Here is a 19,784-nt window from a genome sequence, read left to right as displayed (position 1 = left end):
AGGAGGGGTCTCAAAGGGGTTTTGGGAAGAGTTGATTCAGTTCTTGCCCCAAAACTGTCTCTGTTGAGCTTTCTCTGCTCTGTCTCTCCATCAGACATCTCTGTGTCTCTCTGCTTAGCTGCATGCTGACTTTGCTGCTTGTTTCTTATCTTCTTGGCTTTCAGCCATAGCCTTCCACTCAGCACTGCCTCTGCCGCCGCTTTTCTGTCTTCTGCTGCCCACTCACAGTGGAGAAACTTCCCCAGCTTTCTAGCTACAGTTTAACACTGTTTCCGAGTTTCTACAACCCCAGCCGGGGGGCTGGGGGGCCTTGGCCCCCCAGTGGGGCTCCTGCCCCTTCTCCCCTCATGGCCTAAAACATGGCCACTTCTTCTCCAACTACCTCATCATCCTTCTTTTCCGGTCTGGTGTGATAGGTTTAAATTTTGCAGGGGCGCTGATTGGATGAACATCAAGACACCACCCCCTCGGGGGTTACCATTTTTTTAACTCCAGAGGGAAAATCACTTTTTTTCCCCACCACAACTCTAAATGGCCATCCCTTAACAGGGACTTCAGCAGACTACCGGGAACCAGGAGCATCAAGCTCTGGGGTGCCTGTCCGGGGGTGTCCATTTTACCAGAATCAAAAGAAAAAAAAGGAAGAATTCAGCGTGCTGGGTTACCTCTGCAAAAAGAGACAAAAAGGAAGAAAAAAGGACGAAAAAAGGACAGCAGAGCTTCAGCACACAGAGGTAACCAAAACACTTTGGCGATATGGGAGGGTGGTTAAACCATCAGGAGAGGATGTCTCTGGAAATTAAACAAACAGCTGAAGCTATCACCCATTACTTAAAAGAACAGAACAGAAATATAGAAAAAAGTAGACTGTGGGACTTATCATATTGGACTTCTGTGCATGAACCTGCTCTCCCTCTAACCAGACCTTATCAAATATCATCTTGGAGAAAAATAGGGAGCAAGCTCATTGAAAAAGCCAGTGAAGGACAAACAGACGCTCTCAAGAACTTTTCCTAAAGGCAGCTCTATTGCACCTAAATTCACAAACAGCCCAAAAAACAGATAGCCCTAAATATGTGATACGGTGGCCTTTCCTTAAAACAAAACTGGTGCATTTACATACACTACTAGAAAACCATAAAAGCACAGCCCTGCTATTAACAAAAGACCTTTCACTAGTCTATCAATCTCTCAAACCTAAAGAAAGATACATTTTCATATCTTTTGCCCCTGTCTCAGAGTGGGAAAATATTGGAATTTTTGAAAACCGAGATTTTACAACTTACTTTTCGGTTAAAGAAAAGGGTAAAAAACACTTCTTGCATAATTGCCTTTGCAAAGAAAGAGATAATATGTTACCCCTCAAACATAATAGCAATGATTTACTACTTAGCAACTGGGTGGAATGGGCTTTTGTCATCTCTTACGCTATTCCTGTTCCTATAAAAACTTTCCTACTAACTTTTTGGCTACACAAACAGGTGATTTACTTTCTGGTGAGGGAAACAACAAACAAATCCCTCTCATCTCTCACTCAAAATCTCCCTTCTTACATAAAATGGGAAAAAGAAGACAAAACATAGCGAACTGAAACTTTATTAACTGTTCGGTCACACCACTGTGAGGGAGAAAAATTCTCTTTGTTGCCTAAAAGCCTTTACAATTGCCTTTCACTACGTAAATTGGTGTCATTTTAACTAAGACTATTTATCTCCACAAAACCAGAACACTAAAGCTTTAGAAATTTTTCCCTATTTTTTCATTAATTTCCCAGTGGCTTTATTTGAATTATTAAAGATAAAAGCTGCTAGAAGTTATTAGAATTATTAGATTCTCAAATACATCCACATACATGCAATTATTGTAACAATGTTATTCAAATAACGAGTTTAGAATTTTAAACATCCCCATTTTTGTTAATTAATACAGTCAAACATTCTCAAAATATTTTGCTATCACAAAACAGTATACATAATGTCAACAAAAGTGCAAAATAGCTGCTTGTAAGCCACAACTGCCTAAGAGACCGAATTAAATCTGGTTATAGTTACTCTAACTGATATTATTAAGAAATAAGGACTGTAAAATGTTCCAGAAAAAGGTCAACAAGCCCAACAATAAAATCTCTGATAGAAAGAAGACTACACAACGAAAGATCATCCCTAAAACCTTCAACTTGGAGGTAAAAGACACTATAACCTAAAATGACTCACTGCTATTGCTTCAAAAACTACAGATTCACCTGATCCTCACATCTGTTCCTGCCCACTTTTCATCTGAAATCGACTGAACTGTTATTAACATGTTTGCCAAGATTGTTTTTAAAGGTAAAGAACAACTACAAGAAATAAATAAACGGGACACTGAGACCATCTGCATCTGGACCAACAAAAAAGGACAACTGAACAATAAGGTACAAACCTTGGACCAGGGTTGTGTACAAGTTTTACAACTTACTCATGTACGTAGCACATTTAAGTTGCTTTGTAATTAACCTATGAATATTATAACTAATTCATGCAATGCTGTAGAGTTACTTTCACATCTCAAAGCCTCCTTCCTTCAAGATTTCACTAACCCTCATTTACCTGGAAAAATACACACCACGTAATTCCTTGTTAGTCACACAAAATCTAACTTTTACATAATACACATCCATTCACACACATTCCAAATAGAGTAATACAACAACACACACTAGAAAAAGGCAAAAGATGTTATCAAATACTAACTTAATTTTTGCAATTTCAGAAATTCCAAAAACCATAAACACAAACAATGTATATTATTCAACAAAAGCTAAAATATATCTCACAAATCAGAAGATATTCCATTCCACAACATACTGCACTCACTCACAAAACCAACAATAATAAAAAGAACACACCACACATTAGAAAAAATACTATAAAAATACACAAAGAAAAGGGGAAAGAGATATGGGTCTGTTCCCTATATGTGTAAATCTACATTAATACTTCTTCAAAACAGGAAGCAATCACAAAGAAGCAATAAATGATACAAGAGAACCAAAAGAAACACACAAACAGTAACCAATATAAAATCAAAACTTCATGATTTAAATCATGGCTAGGCTTCGTGAACGAAGATTTGGGAAGGCTCTATCCACATTTGCTACAGGCACACTGGTGGCTTATGAGGCCAATACATGACAGACATATCCGATTGCAAAAGGCACAGCAGAAAGACTCCTTAGATGGTGTATTCTGCAAGACACGGTTCTTTCTGCGTTGCCTTTTCTCCTCGAGGGTGATCCTGCGTGTGTTCTCAAAGGCATCAGCAGCGTTATAGATGGTGTGTCTCCAGGCCTCCCGATTGGAGGCCAGAGTAGACCAGTTATGGTGATCAATATGGTCAAGGCTGAGATGTTGTTTCAGGGAGTCCTTGTATCTTTTCTTCGGGGCTCCTCTCATGCGGCAGCCGGCGGCAAGTTCACCATAAAGCAAGATCTTAGGGAGGCGGTGGTCCTTCATCCTGGAGACGTGCCCTGCCCAGCCCAACTGTGTTCTCATCAACATGGCCTCAATACTTGTGACTGCTGCTTGTTCTAGAACAGATGTATTGGTCACATAGTCTGACCAGTGGATGTTTAGGATTGTACGGAGGCAGCGTCGATGGAAGCGTTCTAGGAGACGCAGGTGGTGGCGGTAGATGACCCATGATTCGGAACCATATAAGAGAGTAGACAGCACTATGGCTCTGTAAACACTGATCTTGGTGCTTTTCTTCAAGTGTTTATTACGCCACACTCTTTTGTGGAGTTTTCCAAAAGCACTATATGCCTTAGCTATCCTGTTGTCTATCTCTCCGTTGATCTTACCATCTGAGGAGATGAGGCTACCGAGGTAATTAAACTGTTGGACTGATTTGAGCTCTGATTGGCCAATGGTGATGTGGGGATGATGGGGGACTTCCTGAGGTGTAGGTTGATGGAGGACCTCTGTCTTCTTTAGGCTGACTTCCAGTCCAAAGAGCTCAGCAGCCTCAACAAAGCAGGATGTTAAACGCTGCAGAGCTGCTTCTGTGTGGGCAACAAGGGCGGCGTCATCAGCATAGAGCAGCTCCCGGACAAGATGGTTTAAGGTCTTGGTGTGGGCCTTCAGCCGCCTTAGGCTGAAAAGGCTTCCATCAGTATGGTACCGGATGTAGATACCGTCCTGATCATCGAGGTCTGCTGTGGCCCTTTGGAGCATCCTGCTAAAGAAGACGGTGATAGAAACACCATAAAAGGTTTAAGAATGCATGTGTGAGGAGAGAATGAAACGGGGGCCACCGAGGCATGAATGAGAAAGTTGAGTGGAGATATGTATGTGTGTGTGAACCCAAATACACTTCATGGAAAGATACTTTACACTCATTCAACAACACTACCTCAACCAGCACTACTTCAAACACAACATCTACAACCTAACATATTTCCCTTTCAAATAAAGATGATGCCTTTACCCAATCACACAAAAATCGCCCTCAGATAAAAGGTTTTACACATCTACAAACTCCAGGTAATTTAAAGTTTATTGGAACATGGCACGAACCAATAAAGTTGTCAACAGTTCAATAAAGGCCTTATGAGGATAGGCCCTGGTTTTTATAAATGGTTAAGATAAGACTGGTTACGATAAGAATGTTTAAAGAATGCATAGTATTACAACTTGTTAATTATATAGAGAAGGGGGAAAGGTGGCAGGAAGAATATAATAAGGAATTATGGGATTTGTAGTTTTCTGGGCTCTCACACATGCTCAATGAAATACTTGATTGTCATCAGTTGAGAGATCATGTGACATGTTCAAGCGCTGTATTTAAACCAAAGTGTTTTTTTAATAAACCTTAATCTCGCTCCAGCACTTGGCCAGAGTGCAGAGTGGGGTTCATGCCTTACACAACACTCCACCTAACAGCGTGTGCCTTTTGTTTCAGCCAAGCTGTCATAAACAAAAAAATACCCAACTTCCCTGTTAAACAAAGATCACTCGCCTTCCTTGTGATCAGAAATTCCAGTCCCTGGCTTCCCACAGTGTGTTTCCTGATAATTTCCTTACTTCTTTTTTTTTCCAGCTACTCTTCTTTTAATTTATGCTGTGAAGTCTCTATTATGAAAGCATTTGCCCTACTTTTTGCTTTCTTGTCTCAAATACAAGGTATTAGATAGCTCCTCTAGGTATTGTGTACAAACTGCATTTCAGAACAAGAACATTTCTCAATTACTCCAATGTATCCAAGAATACACATTTTATAAGGTCCAATCTTAGAAAAAGCATCACCCAGGCAGCAACGGAGAAAAATACTGGTTCCAAAGCCATTTGCCAGTGGTAAAATACCCAGAAAGATTCCTAGAGAGTTGATTCAATTGAGCAAACAAACATCTTGCCTGATCCTTTGGAAAATACTCTTAAAATCACAGAATGCTTTGGATTGGAAGGAATCATCTTGTTCCATCCCCCTGCCATGGGCAGGGACACCTTCCACTAGCCCAGGTTTCTCCAAACCCCATTCAACCCGGCCTTGGACACTTCCAGGAATGGGGCAGCCACAGCTTCTCTGAGCAACCTGTGCCAGGGCCTCACCACCCTCAGAGAGAAGAATTTTTTACTCTTACCTAATCTAAATCTACCCTCCTTCAGTGTAACACCATTCCGAGTAAACCTCCACCTTTAACAGATATCACAGCATCCATATTCCAAGGGAAAAAAAACCAACATGCCAGCAAACCCTAACAAGTGCACACACTCACAGACTTATTTGGTATTTAAGAAGCACAAACTTTAGTAAAAATGATGGTAATACTTTGATGACATGGTCCTTTTTTAGCACCTTTGCAATTATTCTGTTATAAGTGACTGGTTCATTACAGGTCAATATATCAAAATGATGAGACTTTTGGGGATGTAATGGAATCACAATTACCACAATTTCTAATATTCTGAGGAAGTTCTTAGTCTGGTTTTTGCAGTAATGCAAGAAAAAAAGTCACCCCCAATGCATTTGTGTTAGCTCTCTGTAAACTCTCACCAAAATCATTAACCACATGTATCATGACGGGGAGTCCACTTCCCTTTTGGAGCCCCCATAACTTCTGGCACACCCTGTCTCACTGTACTTGGTGCCTGACATTTCTAGGTGTTGAAATATGCCCCTCACACACTGGAAGTCTGATAAATCTTTGGGTTGTTTATCTTTTGTTCCCTTGCTTCACACTTATGCAATAAAGGCTGTGATTAAGAGGATTAATGAAAATGTCACCATTTATCACCCGAAGCTCAATCAGTAATAGGAAAGTTGGACCTTATTTGATTAATTACATAAAGGTGCAAAAATTCTCACATTATTAATTCAGGACTTGGCTGTAAAACGCTAGAACTCTCTGAGGCCCTAAATAGCAAGGTTCAATGTCTTAAAGTTTACATATGCTTAGAAGCATATGCTTGACTTTAAGCTAATTTATTGAATTAATTTTCTTAATTCACTGGTTTGACCCCATTAACTCTCCATTAAACACCTATCTAACAGCTCCAATACATCCAGGAAAAGTCACCTGTCCTTAAAGGCCTCCTTCCTGCCCGTCACCTCTCAATGGCTTTTGGCAGACTGTTTCTATTAGAACATAAAGCATTTGTGCATCATTCCTGTGCTACCTTCAACTTTAGTAATAATTCCAAATGTCCCTCCCCCCAGATGCCACTTACCACCTTTAGCTAAATCATCTTTACCTGCTGCATGCTATCTGCAAACAACCAACCCACTGGAGAAACCCCTGGCAGCAGAGGACTTGTAAGGTGTAACCAGGAAGGCTGTCACATCCTCTTGCCAAACAGGTCACTTTGCCTTCAGCACAGAAATGAATTCTAACTGAAATGGGAAAGCAGGGGTTTAGACCTAACTCTCAGGTCTACCAGCATTAGATTTGTGCTTCACAGAATCGCATATTCTGAGCTGGAAGGGACCCACAAGGATCATCAACTCCAGCTCTTAAATTAATGGCCCCTACAGGGATCAAACCCTATTATTAGCACCGTGCTCTAACCAGTTTCAGGCACTAAAAGTTTGATTTTTAAACAGTTGCAGGGAAAAAAAAGTATCTCTAAGTAAAATGAGGACGTGTATTTTTTGATTTGGTAGTTAGATTAGTATTGCTTGCTACAGAACTATCTCACCTCAGATTTGCTAAAATCAGCAAAGTCAGCAATTGGATTGTTAAAATGGATCCATTAAGATCTTTGGGTTTAACTCAACTGCAGCAATGAAGAACCTACTAAAAAGGAATCTCCATTGCCCAGATCTCATGGATGTGCCACTAATTAAACCCTGCCTGAACAGGCAGGCAGCATGCTGGGCTCTCTTGAAAGTGAGAAAGCCAGACAGGAACAGGGGAGTACTGAATGGGAATTCTGAATCACACAAACTGAGGATGCATAGAAATTGGGTAGGTTTCCTCTCAAAAACAAAGCATTAACTCATTAATTAAGAGCTAATAAAAATTTTTAAAAGTGTGATAAGACAGGAGAGTTAATTTGTCAAGGGCAGACTGATTATAGAAATTAGTATGGTAATGTAATGAAAATCCACTTCCCATTCATAAATATTGATTGTGCTTAAAAGAGTTTATCTTATTTACAAAAATGTCATTCCAATCTGCTGATAGGTACATTTTATTCCCAAAATGCTGACCAATAGTCTACATCCATATCTCTATATGCCAACTGCTTCACAGTTAGATATATGTTCCTGGAAGCAGAAAACCACCCTCCAGTTCTGTGTCAGCAGATCTCACCTTCCAACAGGATCCTGCATCCCAGGGATGTGTTTGCTTATGGACACAGCTAACAGACACTAAACTGGAACACAAAAACGGATGTGAAGATATACTCTCAGTTTTAGGGTCTTTAATTGGTATTTTGACACAGATGTGATTATATGATGATACCGTATGATTATATGATGGGTTGAAGAAGAATAATAAGAGCAAATGTGCCAGTGAAAAAGTGACAAGCCCTTGACTGGGATCTTACATCTGGGGATGAAACTCCTTAGCATTGAACTACCTGAAACAAAAAACTTCCACAGAAGAGAATTCACATTTCTTGCCTTCTGATTATGCTCTGAAGAAGAATGATAAAAGATTCTGCTCTCTTCTGACATCCCAAAAATTAATAAAGATGTTCCGGTAATCTGTCAGCATGACCTCTACACATGCAGTAGGGAAGTTTTGCCACTGTCAGAAGCAGTTGTGTTTTTCTATAGCTCAGTAAAATCAATATTAAAAAACAGGTAATGAAGGATTAAAATGTTATATTTATTTGGTGTTTACCAGCCTGAGATTAAAACTGATAGAAATAGAAGCAGTGCTGAGAATACTCAATTCCTTGTCTTTGAAGGTGGTAGAAAGAAATCAAGATCTTCCAGTTGACAGGACGTTGTAAATGCAATACTTTGATATGTAAAGCAAAACGAAATGATTGGTAAATACCATTTTAGATTAAGTTGCTATCAGACAGGAAACTATGGAAATGTGACTTTGGATATCAAATCTGAGGGGGGGGTTGTTGGTTTTCAGAGTTCAAGTAGTTTTTTGCCATGAGCCTTAGCTCCAAGTAAAAGATAAGAAATGTTAAACAATGCAGTCCTTATGTACTGGATGTTCAGATTTGATTACCAAATACTTACTGTTATTTCCACTGTGCTGGGTTTTACAAAAATTTTGCAAACAAAATGAAAAACCTAAAAAAAAAATTCACTTTTAAGTGAAATTCATATTGTTCTTTCACACTGTTTGCCAAAATGGCATTGTAATTCTAATGGCATTAAATGAAAAATTATTTTTAACATATGTATATCTTGAGCCCCAATTTCCTTATGAAAATGGCACCAATTGGTTTAGAAAACCAATGGTTTTCTAAACAGGAGTTAATTCAGATAAAATTTACATAGGCATTCTTAACTGAGTTTATGGTCACTGATTTTGAGTTAGCTAAATTCACTTATCTCCATTTTAATCCAGGCTCTGTCATTGATTCACATGACAGAATGATTCTTCCTTTTTCTCTCCTTCTACAGTTTATCAGTGCCATATGTTTTCCCAACTCTATGGACCCAGATATTTCTTGGACTCTCCAAAGTGCTACTGAAACACAGCTGAAATAAATGCTACGTTTGAAGCACCTACTTTCTGTGATGGATTAGGAATTCCATAAATTGGGTTGACATCCATTCAAACACATTTTCTGGGTCCAGCTCTTGGGTAAATAGGAAAGGCTCTAAACCAACAAACTAAGAAAATATTTATACTTATATTTAAAATAACAAAGGTGCCCATCCCAGACTGCTGTCATTCCCACTCACAGTAGTTTCATCACATTAAAGTGGCAAAAAGCTATGAACTCTTCAGTGAAGGTGGTTTAAGTGCATTTCTCTTACCCTTACTGTTGTGCAATGCTATCCAGAGACAGGCACAGCCTCTCTGGGAAGGGTGCAGAAACCCTATATTAAGCAAGGAATGCCTGGACCCAAATTACCACCTATTCAAGGGTTTTTTCTCCCTTATAGCTTTTAACTTCATTTAAAAAGAATGATCTCCTAGGGAGAATTCATCTTCAATAGATGTGGATTTCCTGCACTGGAAATCTTTGTATTAACTTGCACACCTGTTTTTTGAACAACACTCTACGTCCTGCATGCCTTTGCTGTTGTGTATCAACACCTCACAACACTGATGTGCTGTCTGGAATTGTCCATTGTTCATAGCAGATTCAACCTTAGAAATCCTAATTCCTAGAAGCCAGCACTGTCATATTGCAATATAATCAAAACTGAAAAACACAAGGGCAAGAATTAGGCAATAGGCCAAACCATCAAATGTATGTATCAGTAGATCTGCAGTCAGTGTTATCAGATCAAACCACAGAGAATATGATATATTTGTGCACAGAGAGAAGAGATGAAGCACACAAAGTTCATTTCATCGTCGCCTCCACTTCTCCTATTAAATCTCTCAGCCTCTGCTTGGAACAGCTGACCTTTAAACATTGCAGCGGGAGATTTGCATCTGTGCCAAAAGACAAGATAATCAGAGGATTCTTCCCTGCTCCCATCAAATTCCTTTTTTAATCTCAAGTTCACCCAGCCTATCACTCCTCCTCTCAGAAAGCATTACATCTCTGTGATAGATCAGCTCAGAACAGTTGTCAGCTTTCCCAAACACAGAACTTCTAGTTACACAGGCCTTGCTTTTCTCCCCATGTAGATGTGACATTTCAGTCTCCCTTGTTCACATTTCAGTCCCCTCTCTTTTGTTCACTTTTACATATGTGTTATCTCAACAGCAGAATTTGGGTTTGTCTTCAATAGAAGTGAACCACAGGCCAGAACAATCTATTCTCTGAAAACAGACATGTCTTACAGGGAACCATAAGGTCCAACTGAGTCCCTGAAGGCTTTTCGTTATTATTTTGTCTTAATTTCCATATTTTAAAATAGCGTTTCTATTCAAAGTTAATTTTAAAATGTCTTAGAAGTCAAGACTCTTAGAAAATGTTTTCATATAATCAAATATGTCAACTAGATTTCCAATACAATTGTAACTTTTTAAATGAAATGGTATTTCAAAGCAAAACCTAAATACGTCAAATCTCAAAGCACTTAATTTTCATATTCTGAAATATTTTTTTCAAAATTGCTGCATCATAATAAGGAATTCCCACTAATACCAAGCATTTCCTAACAGAAACATATCTTTGGGGAATTTGTTTTAGTCAAGGCTCACAAAAAAAGACTTAGAGTAGAGACAGAGTCTTAACCCAAATCTGGTTGCCTTTTTCATCCTGCAATATATTCTAGTATTTCAATGTCACAAAATCAATATGCAGACTTAGAAATATTTGGTGCAGTAGATGAGCAATATAAGGCACTGTAGCCTAGAACAACCTCCATCTGAAGAATGTTTAACGTCACCCTTGGTACTCACGAAAATATTTCAGCAGCTGAGTGTTCATTCCATATGTGGAAATGTCCAATATCACAGCCAAAGTGGGCAGTTTAACATGGGCGGTTTGGGGATTTTTTTTTTACTATGTAACTAGGACTGTTTCACTTCCTCCATATACCTGAACACACTATTCCCATTTAAAGCTAAGAGATTCTGGTTTGTGCATTTCTTGTGCAGTCATGATAGTGCAAAGATGTTGACCAAGGTATCTCAAACACTTTGCCACTATTTGAGCTTTTTCAATACTAGTGCCGTCCACGAGGCACCAGCTGATACTGCTGCTAAGTGTGGCTCACATCCCAAGTCTGTGCACTTTCTAACAGTAGCCAGAACCTCAAGGGTAAGAGCAGAGAGCAGTTAATAAACTCAGAAGAGAAAAACAAAACAAAATAAAACAAAACAAAAAAACTCCAAAACTACAAGAAAACAAGGAAAGAGATATTATCTTTAGTTGCTACTACTTCCGGAAATATTATTGCCCCAGACCTGGTGTGGTCTTCAGTCTTCCCATTGCTCTGTTTTATACCTCACTGAATTTACACACACGCTTCTGACCTGTATTACTCTGCTATGTCTTGAACCAATTTTTAAAGGAAGGAATGTAGCTTCCAAATGCTAATTCAGAAGAGAGGTTTTTGTAACAGATATTACTCCTCAAGCCGATTTACAAAGGTCACTGGCCTATGAGGGTACTGTTTGTTTCTTAAATTACAATATGAGCAGCGAGTCAGAGTAGTGAGAAATTTAGCTTAGCACAATTAACATTTCATATTCAAAGAGGGGAAAAAACAGTACCTTCTTTCTCAAGACCTACTGTTTCCATTAGAGAAGTTTTCATTTTCAGATTAAAATAGAAACCACAGAAAATATCTCTTGACATTTCAAGTAGTACTTCTAATTTCCATATCAAATACACTGTTGGATTAACCTTTGTGAGGAAATGAACTTTTGTTTTTATAATATCCAACTCAGTTTATCGTGTTTATATACAAAACACTTTCATAACCTATTCTTCAAACATCCTTGATCTTTCAAAAACAGATTCAAAAACTGCACCAAAAACCAGGATATGCCTGATTAAAACTGCTATATGAAGTGTAAGAAAATGCAACATAGTGTAGATCTCAAAACAGACCAACAGTCATCTCTCAAGGTACAAATCATCTCACCTCACTTCAGCTGTCTAGAAATTAGACATCCAGACTTGACTGATCATTTAGTCAAAGAAGAGATAGGCAGTAAATGTAAGCAAGAGAAATCTTTGGGAATTCTTTACCTTGGATTAAGAGTAAATGGGGTAAATAAAGTTTGAAATTGAAAAAAAGACCTACGCAACCAAATCCCAGAATACCTATCTGAATTTTTCAATTTTGAAAAAAGACAACATAAGCAAAATGATGAGAGGAGTGATCCTGGTGGGTGGGGGGACAGGCCAGCATTCTCAGTACAGGTTCTAATCTTAGCAGCCAAGTAAATGCTCAGACTGGAAACAACACAAATATCAATGGTTTGGTTTAATTAAAAATGGACTTACAACTTCATCTTGTAACCTCAAAATCATTGCATCACCTATCTTACCTATCACTGTTGGACTTGCTGGCTGCAGGACTAAAATGGGGGTTTATGTGACTGGAGCTCTGACTACACAAGTACACAGGTGTTTGTGGCCCACATTCAGAATCTTATTTCATAAATCCCTGCAATCAGGTAAAATACCATGAAAGGAAAATTAAACACAGATGGTTTTATCAATATGGCAACAGCAGCATATTTATAACTGAGCCACAGAATAACAGTATAGGGAATACCACTATGCTGATTCAATTTATTGCTCGCTGATTATTTTGAGAATGCAGCATTATCTCTTTATTACAACACGTTGTCCTGACTCCACTTTTAAATCAGCATTATCGAATTCATCCTTGGTGCAACACTAAAATCATCAGCCCAGCTCAACAGGGTTGCTCTGAAGCCTTGTGTGTGGAACACATTCAGCTGAATGGGATAAAGCTGAGACATTGCTTTTTATAAGAGCAAACTTACTGAACTTGAACTCATGATTGGATTCGGGAAAAGCAACATTTTTTTAAACACACTCTTTCCTTCGTTTGGAGAGCATTAAACTTCAGCAGTCGTTACATACAGGTGATTTCACAGCACTTATCTTCAAGTGCCAAAACTTGCCTTTATGTGATGAAAAGGAAATAGTCATAAATCTTCCTTATGCCATAAATATCTTTTAGAACAGCGATGTTTAAATAAGCAGAAATGGACAGCCCTATTTTCATACATGGAAGCAATGGAAGAATAACCTCCCTGAGGCTGCCAAGACAGAGCTGGACTGTTGATTGTACCGTACATGGAGTACTGAGATCTGGGCATGTAGATCCCATGACTCCTCCAGGCACTGAGGTGCCTGAGTAACCAGTAATTCTCAGATGATTCAGGTAGATTAGCACCACTTTTTTCAACCCCAGGAACGAATCAGCAGGAAACTGGGAGAAAGCTGAGAACCATAAATTTCCTTGTGGTCACAGTGTCTACATTAACTTTTCATGAATTTTTATTTACGCATTTTTTACCAAGTTGTTCACTGTACTAAATAAAAGAACTAATGAAGATTTGCAAAGGATGTCACAGTATTACATATATGTGACAGACCTCAAGAGACTAGTACTAATCAGGAGTAAGATTTTGGGATTGTCATATAAACTTTCTGTGAAAATTGCAGTTTAGTGTCTGGCACCATCTCAGAAGACACACTGTCAGGAATTTAGGGATGTGGAAATGGAGTACATAAAGAAAGGGAGCCTACAAGAAAGATGGAGAGTGCCTGTTTACAAGGGGGAATGGCTTCACACTAACAGAGGGCAGGATTAGACTGAATATTAGGAAGAAACTTTTCCATTTGAGGGTGGTGAGGCCCTGGCACAGGTTTCTCAGAGAAGCTGTGGATGCTCCATCCCTGGAAGTGTCCAAGGCCAGGTTGGACGAAGCTCTGAGTAACCTGTTCTAGTGGAAGATGTCTCTGCCCACGGCAGGGGAGTGGAATGAGGTAATATTTAAGGTCCCTTCCAACCCAAACCATTCTGGGATTCTAAGACTCTAGGAAATATCTTGAATGTATTGAATAGCATGCACAGTTCTGCCTTACCACCTCACGGGCTGCAAGGTGCTGGAAAAGGCAGAGGGAAGGTAGCAGGGTGATCCTTTTACAGCTTCCAAGTAAGGAAAATTTTAAAAGACCAGAAATACTTAACTTTGAAAGCAGACAATTGAAAGAGTAAGTGGCATGGAGAAGGAAAGTAGGGACTGGTGCTCATTGTCTCTTCCAATACAGGAATTCAGGGACAGCAAAGGAAACCATGCGGGGGTTTCACTTCTCTACACAACACATAGGCTGTGAAATTCTCTACCATGGGGTGCTAGAGATGTCAAAGGTTTAGAGTGGGCTCACATCCACATCTAGGGTGTTTTACAGCCAGAAAAAAAAAGACAGTCAGAATGTAAATGGGTTTTTCTTTCAGCTTTTGTTCCCCAAGACAAAACCTAGGGATTGCCAACATCTGAGCTGGTTTTCACCCCTCAGTGCTTGCAAGCAGCTCCACTACATCCCATGTTCCATAAAGGCTACTTCCAGCTTACAAAAGAAAAAAAAAACACCTTTTTTATTTTGATAAACAAGGTATGTTGCATTTAACAACATGGGCAGTCTTGCTTGCATCACTGGCCTTTGCCCTATCACTAGGTGCCCACAAACCATCCAACTCCTTGGATGTCACAACTACATGTAGATGGTAAAACTGCTTTCACAGTTATACTACAACTTCCTGTCTCCTCTACCTCACCTACCAGCCTTCTCTGGCACAGTTAGTCCTCTATGCCATTTTTGCAACATTTCTTTCCTAAGCTATTTAGGTTTTAAAATATTTTACCTACACCTGTCGTCTCTTAGTATTCCACGGCCAGGTACGTGCCACCCATGGTCCTGCACTTCAATACCAAACACTTCCCTGGCAAAAGGCTGGGCAGCTGCCCCAAAGGGGACAAGTGATGTTTATATATTACCATTATAACCAAAAAAATTAAATTTTTTGATAAATAAAAAGATAATAGAAATGGCAAGGATTCAAAGCCAGCTCATCTCCTTGACCTGCCCTTGATTCTTGCAGAATCAGGCTCCCTGATTTGGGGAGCACTTTCAGCTAGACCTGATTTCTACAGCATATCCATTTCCCATGGCACCATGTTCAGCTGGAAACCAAGCCACAAACATATCTGCCACTTCTCAGTTCTGAAATACATGTGTATTTCTGAAGGATGTCCACTTGTGAAAACCACAATTAGTCAGATCTATCTATCCATTATATTCCTTGACAAATTAAAGCAACAGTGCAGTTCTCTAGTGCAACAACTTATATTCCCAGCTTAACAGGTTTTAGGCCACTAAAAACCAAAATATGCTTCCGATTTACTGCTTTAATGTATTTAAATCCTATTCCATTTATATCAATTTAATTGGTGTTACACTTTCCACAAAACAGCTACCATAACTCCTTCTCTTAGAGGATGCTGCTTGAAATGACCAAATTTTTCTTAAAAATCAGATAAATCTGTTTATCTGTACAAAGCCCCTTGTGGCCACTTGCTTAGTTGTTTATATTTTTCCTTTTTGTTCTGTTTTACCTCTGATAGGCTCACAGTTGATGGATGCAGTACAACTACCATCTAATTAAATTGCTGGAGAGTTTAGCAGTTGATAAATACGGTTTATCAAAAAACCATCACTCAAGCTCTCACTCAGAGATACTGGTAAGTGCATTAAACCAATGTAAGCAACTTTTAAATAAGACAGTTCAGTTTTAGTACATATCCAGAAGATAACTTCCATTTTACTTTATGATAATTTTCAATAGCAGAATATGATATAAGCACCAGCAAAGTAACATTTGGAACAACTAATTCAACAACAGGAGTTGGCACTGTGTACAGTCTCTCTGAAAGCCAGGTACTTAAAGCATTTTTAAAAGTATGTTTTCTTCAGTGTAGGCAGCACATTGAGTCACAGCATAAATATAACTATGCACACATCCACACTGTGTATTTACACACACAGCAAGATCAGGCTGTGGGGTAAGAGAATTCCTTTTTTCACAAGAGCACTAAGGATATTTCTCTTCTGGGCAGTCTCATGTTCACAGGCAGCGCCCCATGGCCTTGTAGATTTTCTAGGCAGAGGATCTGTGCAGCCACTGGTCCCTTTAACCACAAACTGGCCCCAGCTATTCCAACATTTGTGAAACAAATTCAAACCCACGAAGGGAAATGAATATTCCATTTTTTACAGGCTCACGTCTTCTAAAATGAATAATGATTTGGGTATTTCAGCTGACCTGGATTCGGGTAGAAATGCAGTAACATTATTTGATCTTCAGAGATCACCTGTTCTTTTGATGGTTTAGCTTCAGTATTAAAAATCTGAAAAACTGACAATTTTGGGTTTGTGTTTTAACTTTCATTTGATTTTGCAGCATGGTCAAAATGAGACACTCTTGCAAATCAAAGAATAACAACCAGTCTTATTCTGTAATTACACGACTATGAAGAGAAACATAAATGCAATACCATACTTCTACTTTAGTTTCTACCTATTTGTCTTTCATTATCTGTAGATCACTCAAGACTAATTAATTCTGAGCCAAACAGTTTTCATAAGTAAATTTTTAGCCACAAAGTGAATTCATTGATTTTTCCCATTTTTGCATTACTGCACACAAAAGCACCAAAAGCTCACAAAGCCCCACAAAAATTACCAATGCATTCCTTACATGCTCTTGAGATAATATTACTGCAAATTCCTGACTTCAGTATTCCAGTAATGTTTCAGGTTCCAGTTTGAATGAGTTTCTCAAATTACAATTCCACACCATCGAATTTCTATGCAATGAAATCCTATATAACCACAAAGCCCTCTGTCTTACTGCAGCCATTATATAAAAAAATGGAGAATAAATAAATGGAGGCCATTTATTTATTCTTTCCTAAAATGCCAGCTTTAAATGTTTTATGATATCAGCCAGCAAAGGAAGTGTTTGGTGGCAAGTCATTTACACCATATATTCAAACAAAAAAAAGGGCAGTTCCATCAAACATACCTCCACAAGCCTGCTGGTATGTTCTCGAAATATAGCAGCATATTCCTTTATTTCTTTCTCTCTTCCATTTTTAGCAGCTTCAATGAGAACTAGAAGTGGAACAGTGGTATCTAAGAAGGAGTCTGAGATGTGATCTATAATGGCTTTACGGAGCTGCAAAAGAAAGCATTACATTAGTACCTGCTAACTGGGCTATTTGTTAAAGTCTACTATAATTACTGGCCATTAATATTTTATAACATAAACATCTACACACTGTATTCCTGCATTATTTGCAAGATTGGGTGTCTGAAACCTACTGCAGCTGCAATTTATCTGTTACACAGAAAGCTGTATTTAATTTTAGGGACAATTTTAATATGCCACTACCTAAATACGCATGTTTGTAAGTGTAAATGTCTGTGTGTGTGTGTACAGACACATGAAACACTTACAACATATACTAGTTTTGTTGAAATCAAGGGAGCCAAACAAATATTCTCCTTCCTTGATGACAAAATCGACTACTTACATGATTTCACACGTGAAAAATTAGTTAGATCAGATCTCATGTCTCCTGGGTACTGTCCCTTGTAACTCAGATGCCAAGGGAGAAATCTATTTAATTTTACAGAGAAAAATATTAATTTAATTATGTTTGCACTCCCAAAATAGTCTTCATCACACGTTTTCATAACTGTAAAATTACCCAAATATTTTCTTGTTGGGAAATCCAACAGCAGAGTCTGATTTGCAAGATGGTCGCCTTCGTGGTAATTATGTCACCGAGATTACTGATTATGCCACCTGATAACGTATTAATAGAGCAAGAAGAACTATAAATGAGTATGAAGTTCAATTTTCTCTGCTAAAATAAATTGTTCTTGAACTTCTTGCTTAAATTATTAATGAAGTGTAACATTCTGCTACAAATTATCCCTTTTAAATTAGGTTTCACATAAGTTTATAACTGATCTCCAGGACGTTACAGCACTTAAGGGGTTATTCTGCATGTTATAAACCCATACATGACAATTATTCAATTTAATCATGGAACACTCAACAAACATACCAGTTGTAGCAATACATGCAATGTAACTAAATTATCAAGTTTGCTGAATTTCCTACTGCAAAAATGTTACTTTTATAATATACAGAAAAGATATTGATTGGGACAGAAAAGGAAACAAAGTATTTGGAAGCACTGACAGGGTTGTTGCCAAAGATGTTTTCACTCAGAATTTTGCCCCAGTGCACCTGTGTGAAAACTCAGTAGAAGTAAAGGCTCCTACCAATAGAAAAATGCAAAAACCCACAGTCTTTTTGATGCTGCTGTGCTTGTAGGTAGGGCAGTGACCATGCACAGCAAAAATAATAGCAGAGAAATCTGTTGATTATCACGACAGGATTTGGATATGAATTTCACCACTACCTTTGAGATAGCCTCACCATCTAAAGCCAGCTCTCATTGACTCACCAAGGGGACAGACAAATCTTCCAAAAAACACACATGTTTGGAATGGTTTCTTTGTCTTCTAACTTGCTGCAGCCTATCCCATTGGGATATGCTATCTGGACACACTGTCTGTTCTGAAAGGAACTTAGAAAGACAAAGGCTATGCGATTCCAATAATTGGATTTTTTACATTCTCAGCTTCATTCAGGCTGGAATTAAAAAAAAAAAAAAAAAAAAAAAAGTTATTAAAAAGTTTTGAAAACTTTCACTAGTAGGAAAAAATACGTTGAACCTCCAGTCCTGAGAAGTTACCTGTTGAAATTTTTCTGCTGGAAAGGCCCAGCTGAAGAAAACAGACATTTTTTTCCTGTTTAAAATTAAGTACATGAATGTGACCTTGAAGAATCACAGTTTAAAACTTAAGATTTCAATTTACAACAAAATCAACAAAAACCTGTGGAACCATTATATCCATGGCTGATGATTCGTTATCTCCAAGAGAAATATTTTTGGGTTCTGCACAGCCTAGGCTGTAGGACTTTTGCAGCCTTAGTGTATTATCTGAGGACCAGTGACTGTAATAACCTCAGTCACATTTGTGGTGAGTTTGAGGCATCCAATTTCAAACCAGCAGCCTAATTTTATCTCTCATTGCATAATTCTTTGCTATAGCCTTTTACTGGTTTGCCTGGTTTAATTAACCTCTCACATATAAATTATCATTATTATTTTGTTCTAAGAAATCCACTATCCTGCAATTAAACAGCAGATCATGCCTTCTTAAAAAAAAAAAAAAAAAAAAAAAAAAAAGGATAATGCTGTGTCTTTACTGAATACAAACAAGTTTGAAATTATGTTCCAGTTTCAGGTCTCCAAAAGAAATACACAAAGCTGAGATTTTTCAAAGGATGGCTCATGTAGCATTAAAGAACCAAGAAACGCAATGTAGAACAAAAGAGGGGAAAGACAAAAGACAAAAAGGAATATCTGAAGCAATATCTTATTTCTTTTCATCCTAAGCATAACTGTTTTCATGACTCAGTAAGTCTGACTCTGGCCACCTCTAGAGCAAAATGCTAACAGCAAACCACACAGGGAGGCTTACAAACAGACACAGGACAGCAGCAGCAGTGCTGGCAGGCAATGCTGGGAAGTTATTGTGCTATAATTAAAACTTTTCTCATATTTTAAG

At 38.4% G+C, this 19,784-nt stretch overlaps 1 protein-coding gene across 6 annotated transcripts in view; it reads right to left on the bottom strand.

The window, feature by feature from the left end:
• CTNNA3 (catenin alpha 3) overlaps window positions 1-19,784 on the bottom strand; it is a 396,734-nt gene that overhangs the window by 111,700 nt on the left and 265,250 nt on the right. For all 6 annotated transcript variants that reach the window (XM_039386770.1, XM_039386769.1, XM_039386771.1 and 3 more), the window contains one exon: window positions 17,158-17,310. In XM_039386770.1, coding sequence (XP_039242704.1) covers window positions 17,158-17,310 — 153 coding nt within the window. The remainder of the gene's footprint in view (window positions 1-17,157; window positions 17,311-19,784) is intronic.

The sequence above is a fragment of the Pipra filicauda genome, unplaced genomic scaffold (assembly GCF_003945595.2).
Source record: "Pipra filicauda isolate LSUMZ 115617 unplaced genomic scaffold, ASM394559v2 scaffold4_size7858003_pilon, whole genome shotgun sequence".
Taxonomy (NCBI): domain Eukaryota; kingdom Metazoa; phylum Chordata; class Aves; order Passeriformes; family Pipridae; genus Pipra; species Pipra filicauda.
The sequence above is the reverse complement of the archived record's forward strand: the minus strand, read 5'-3'. Positions and strand labels throughout refer to the sequence as shown.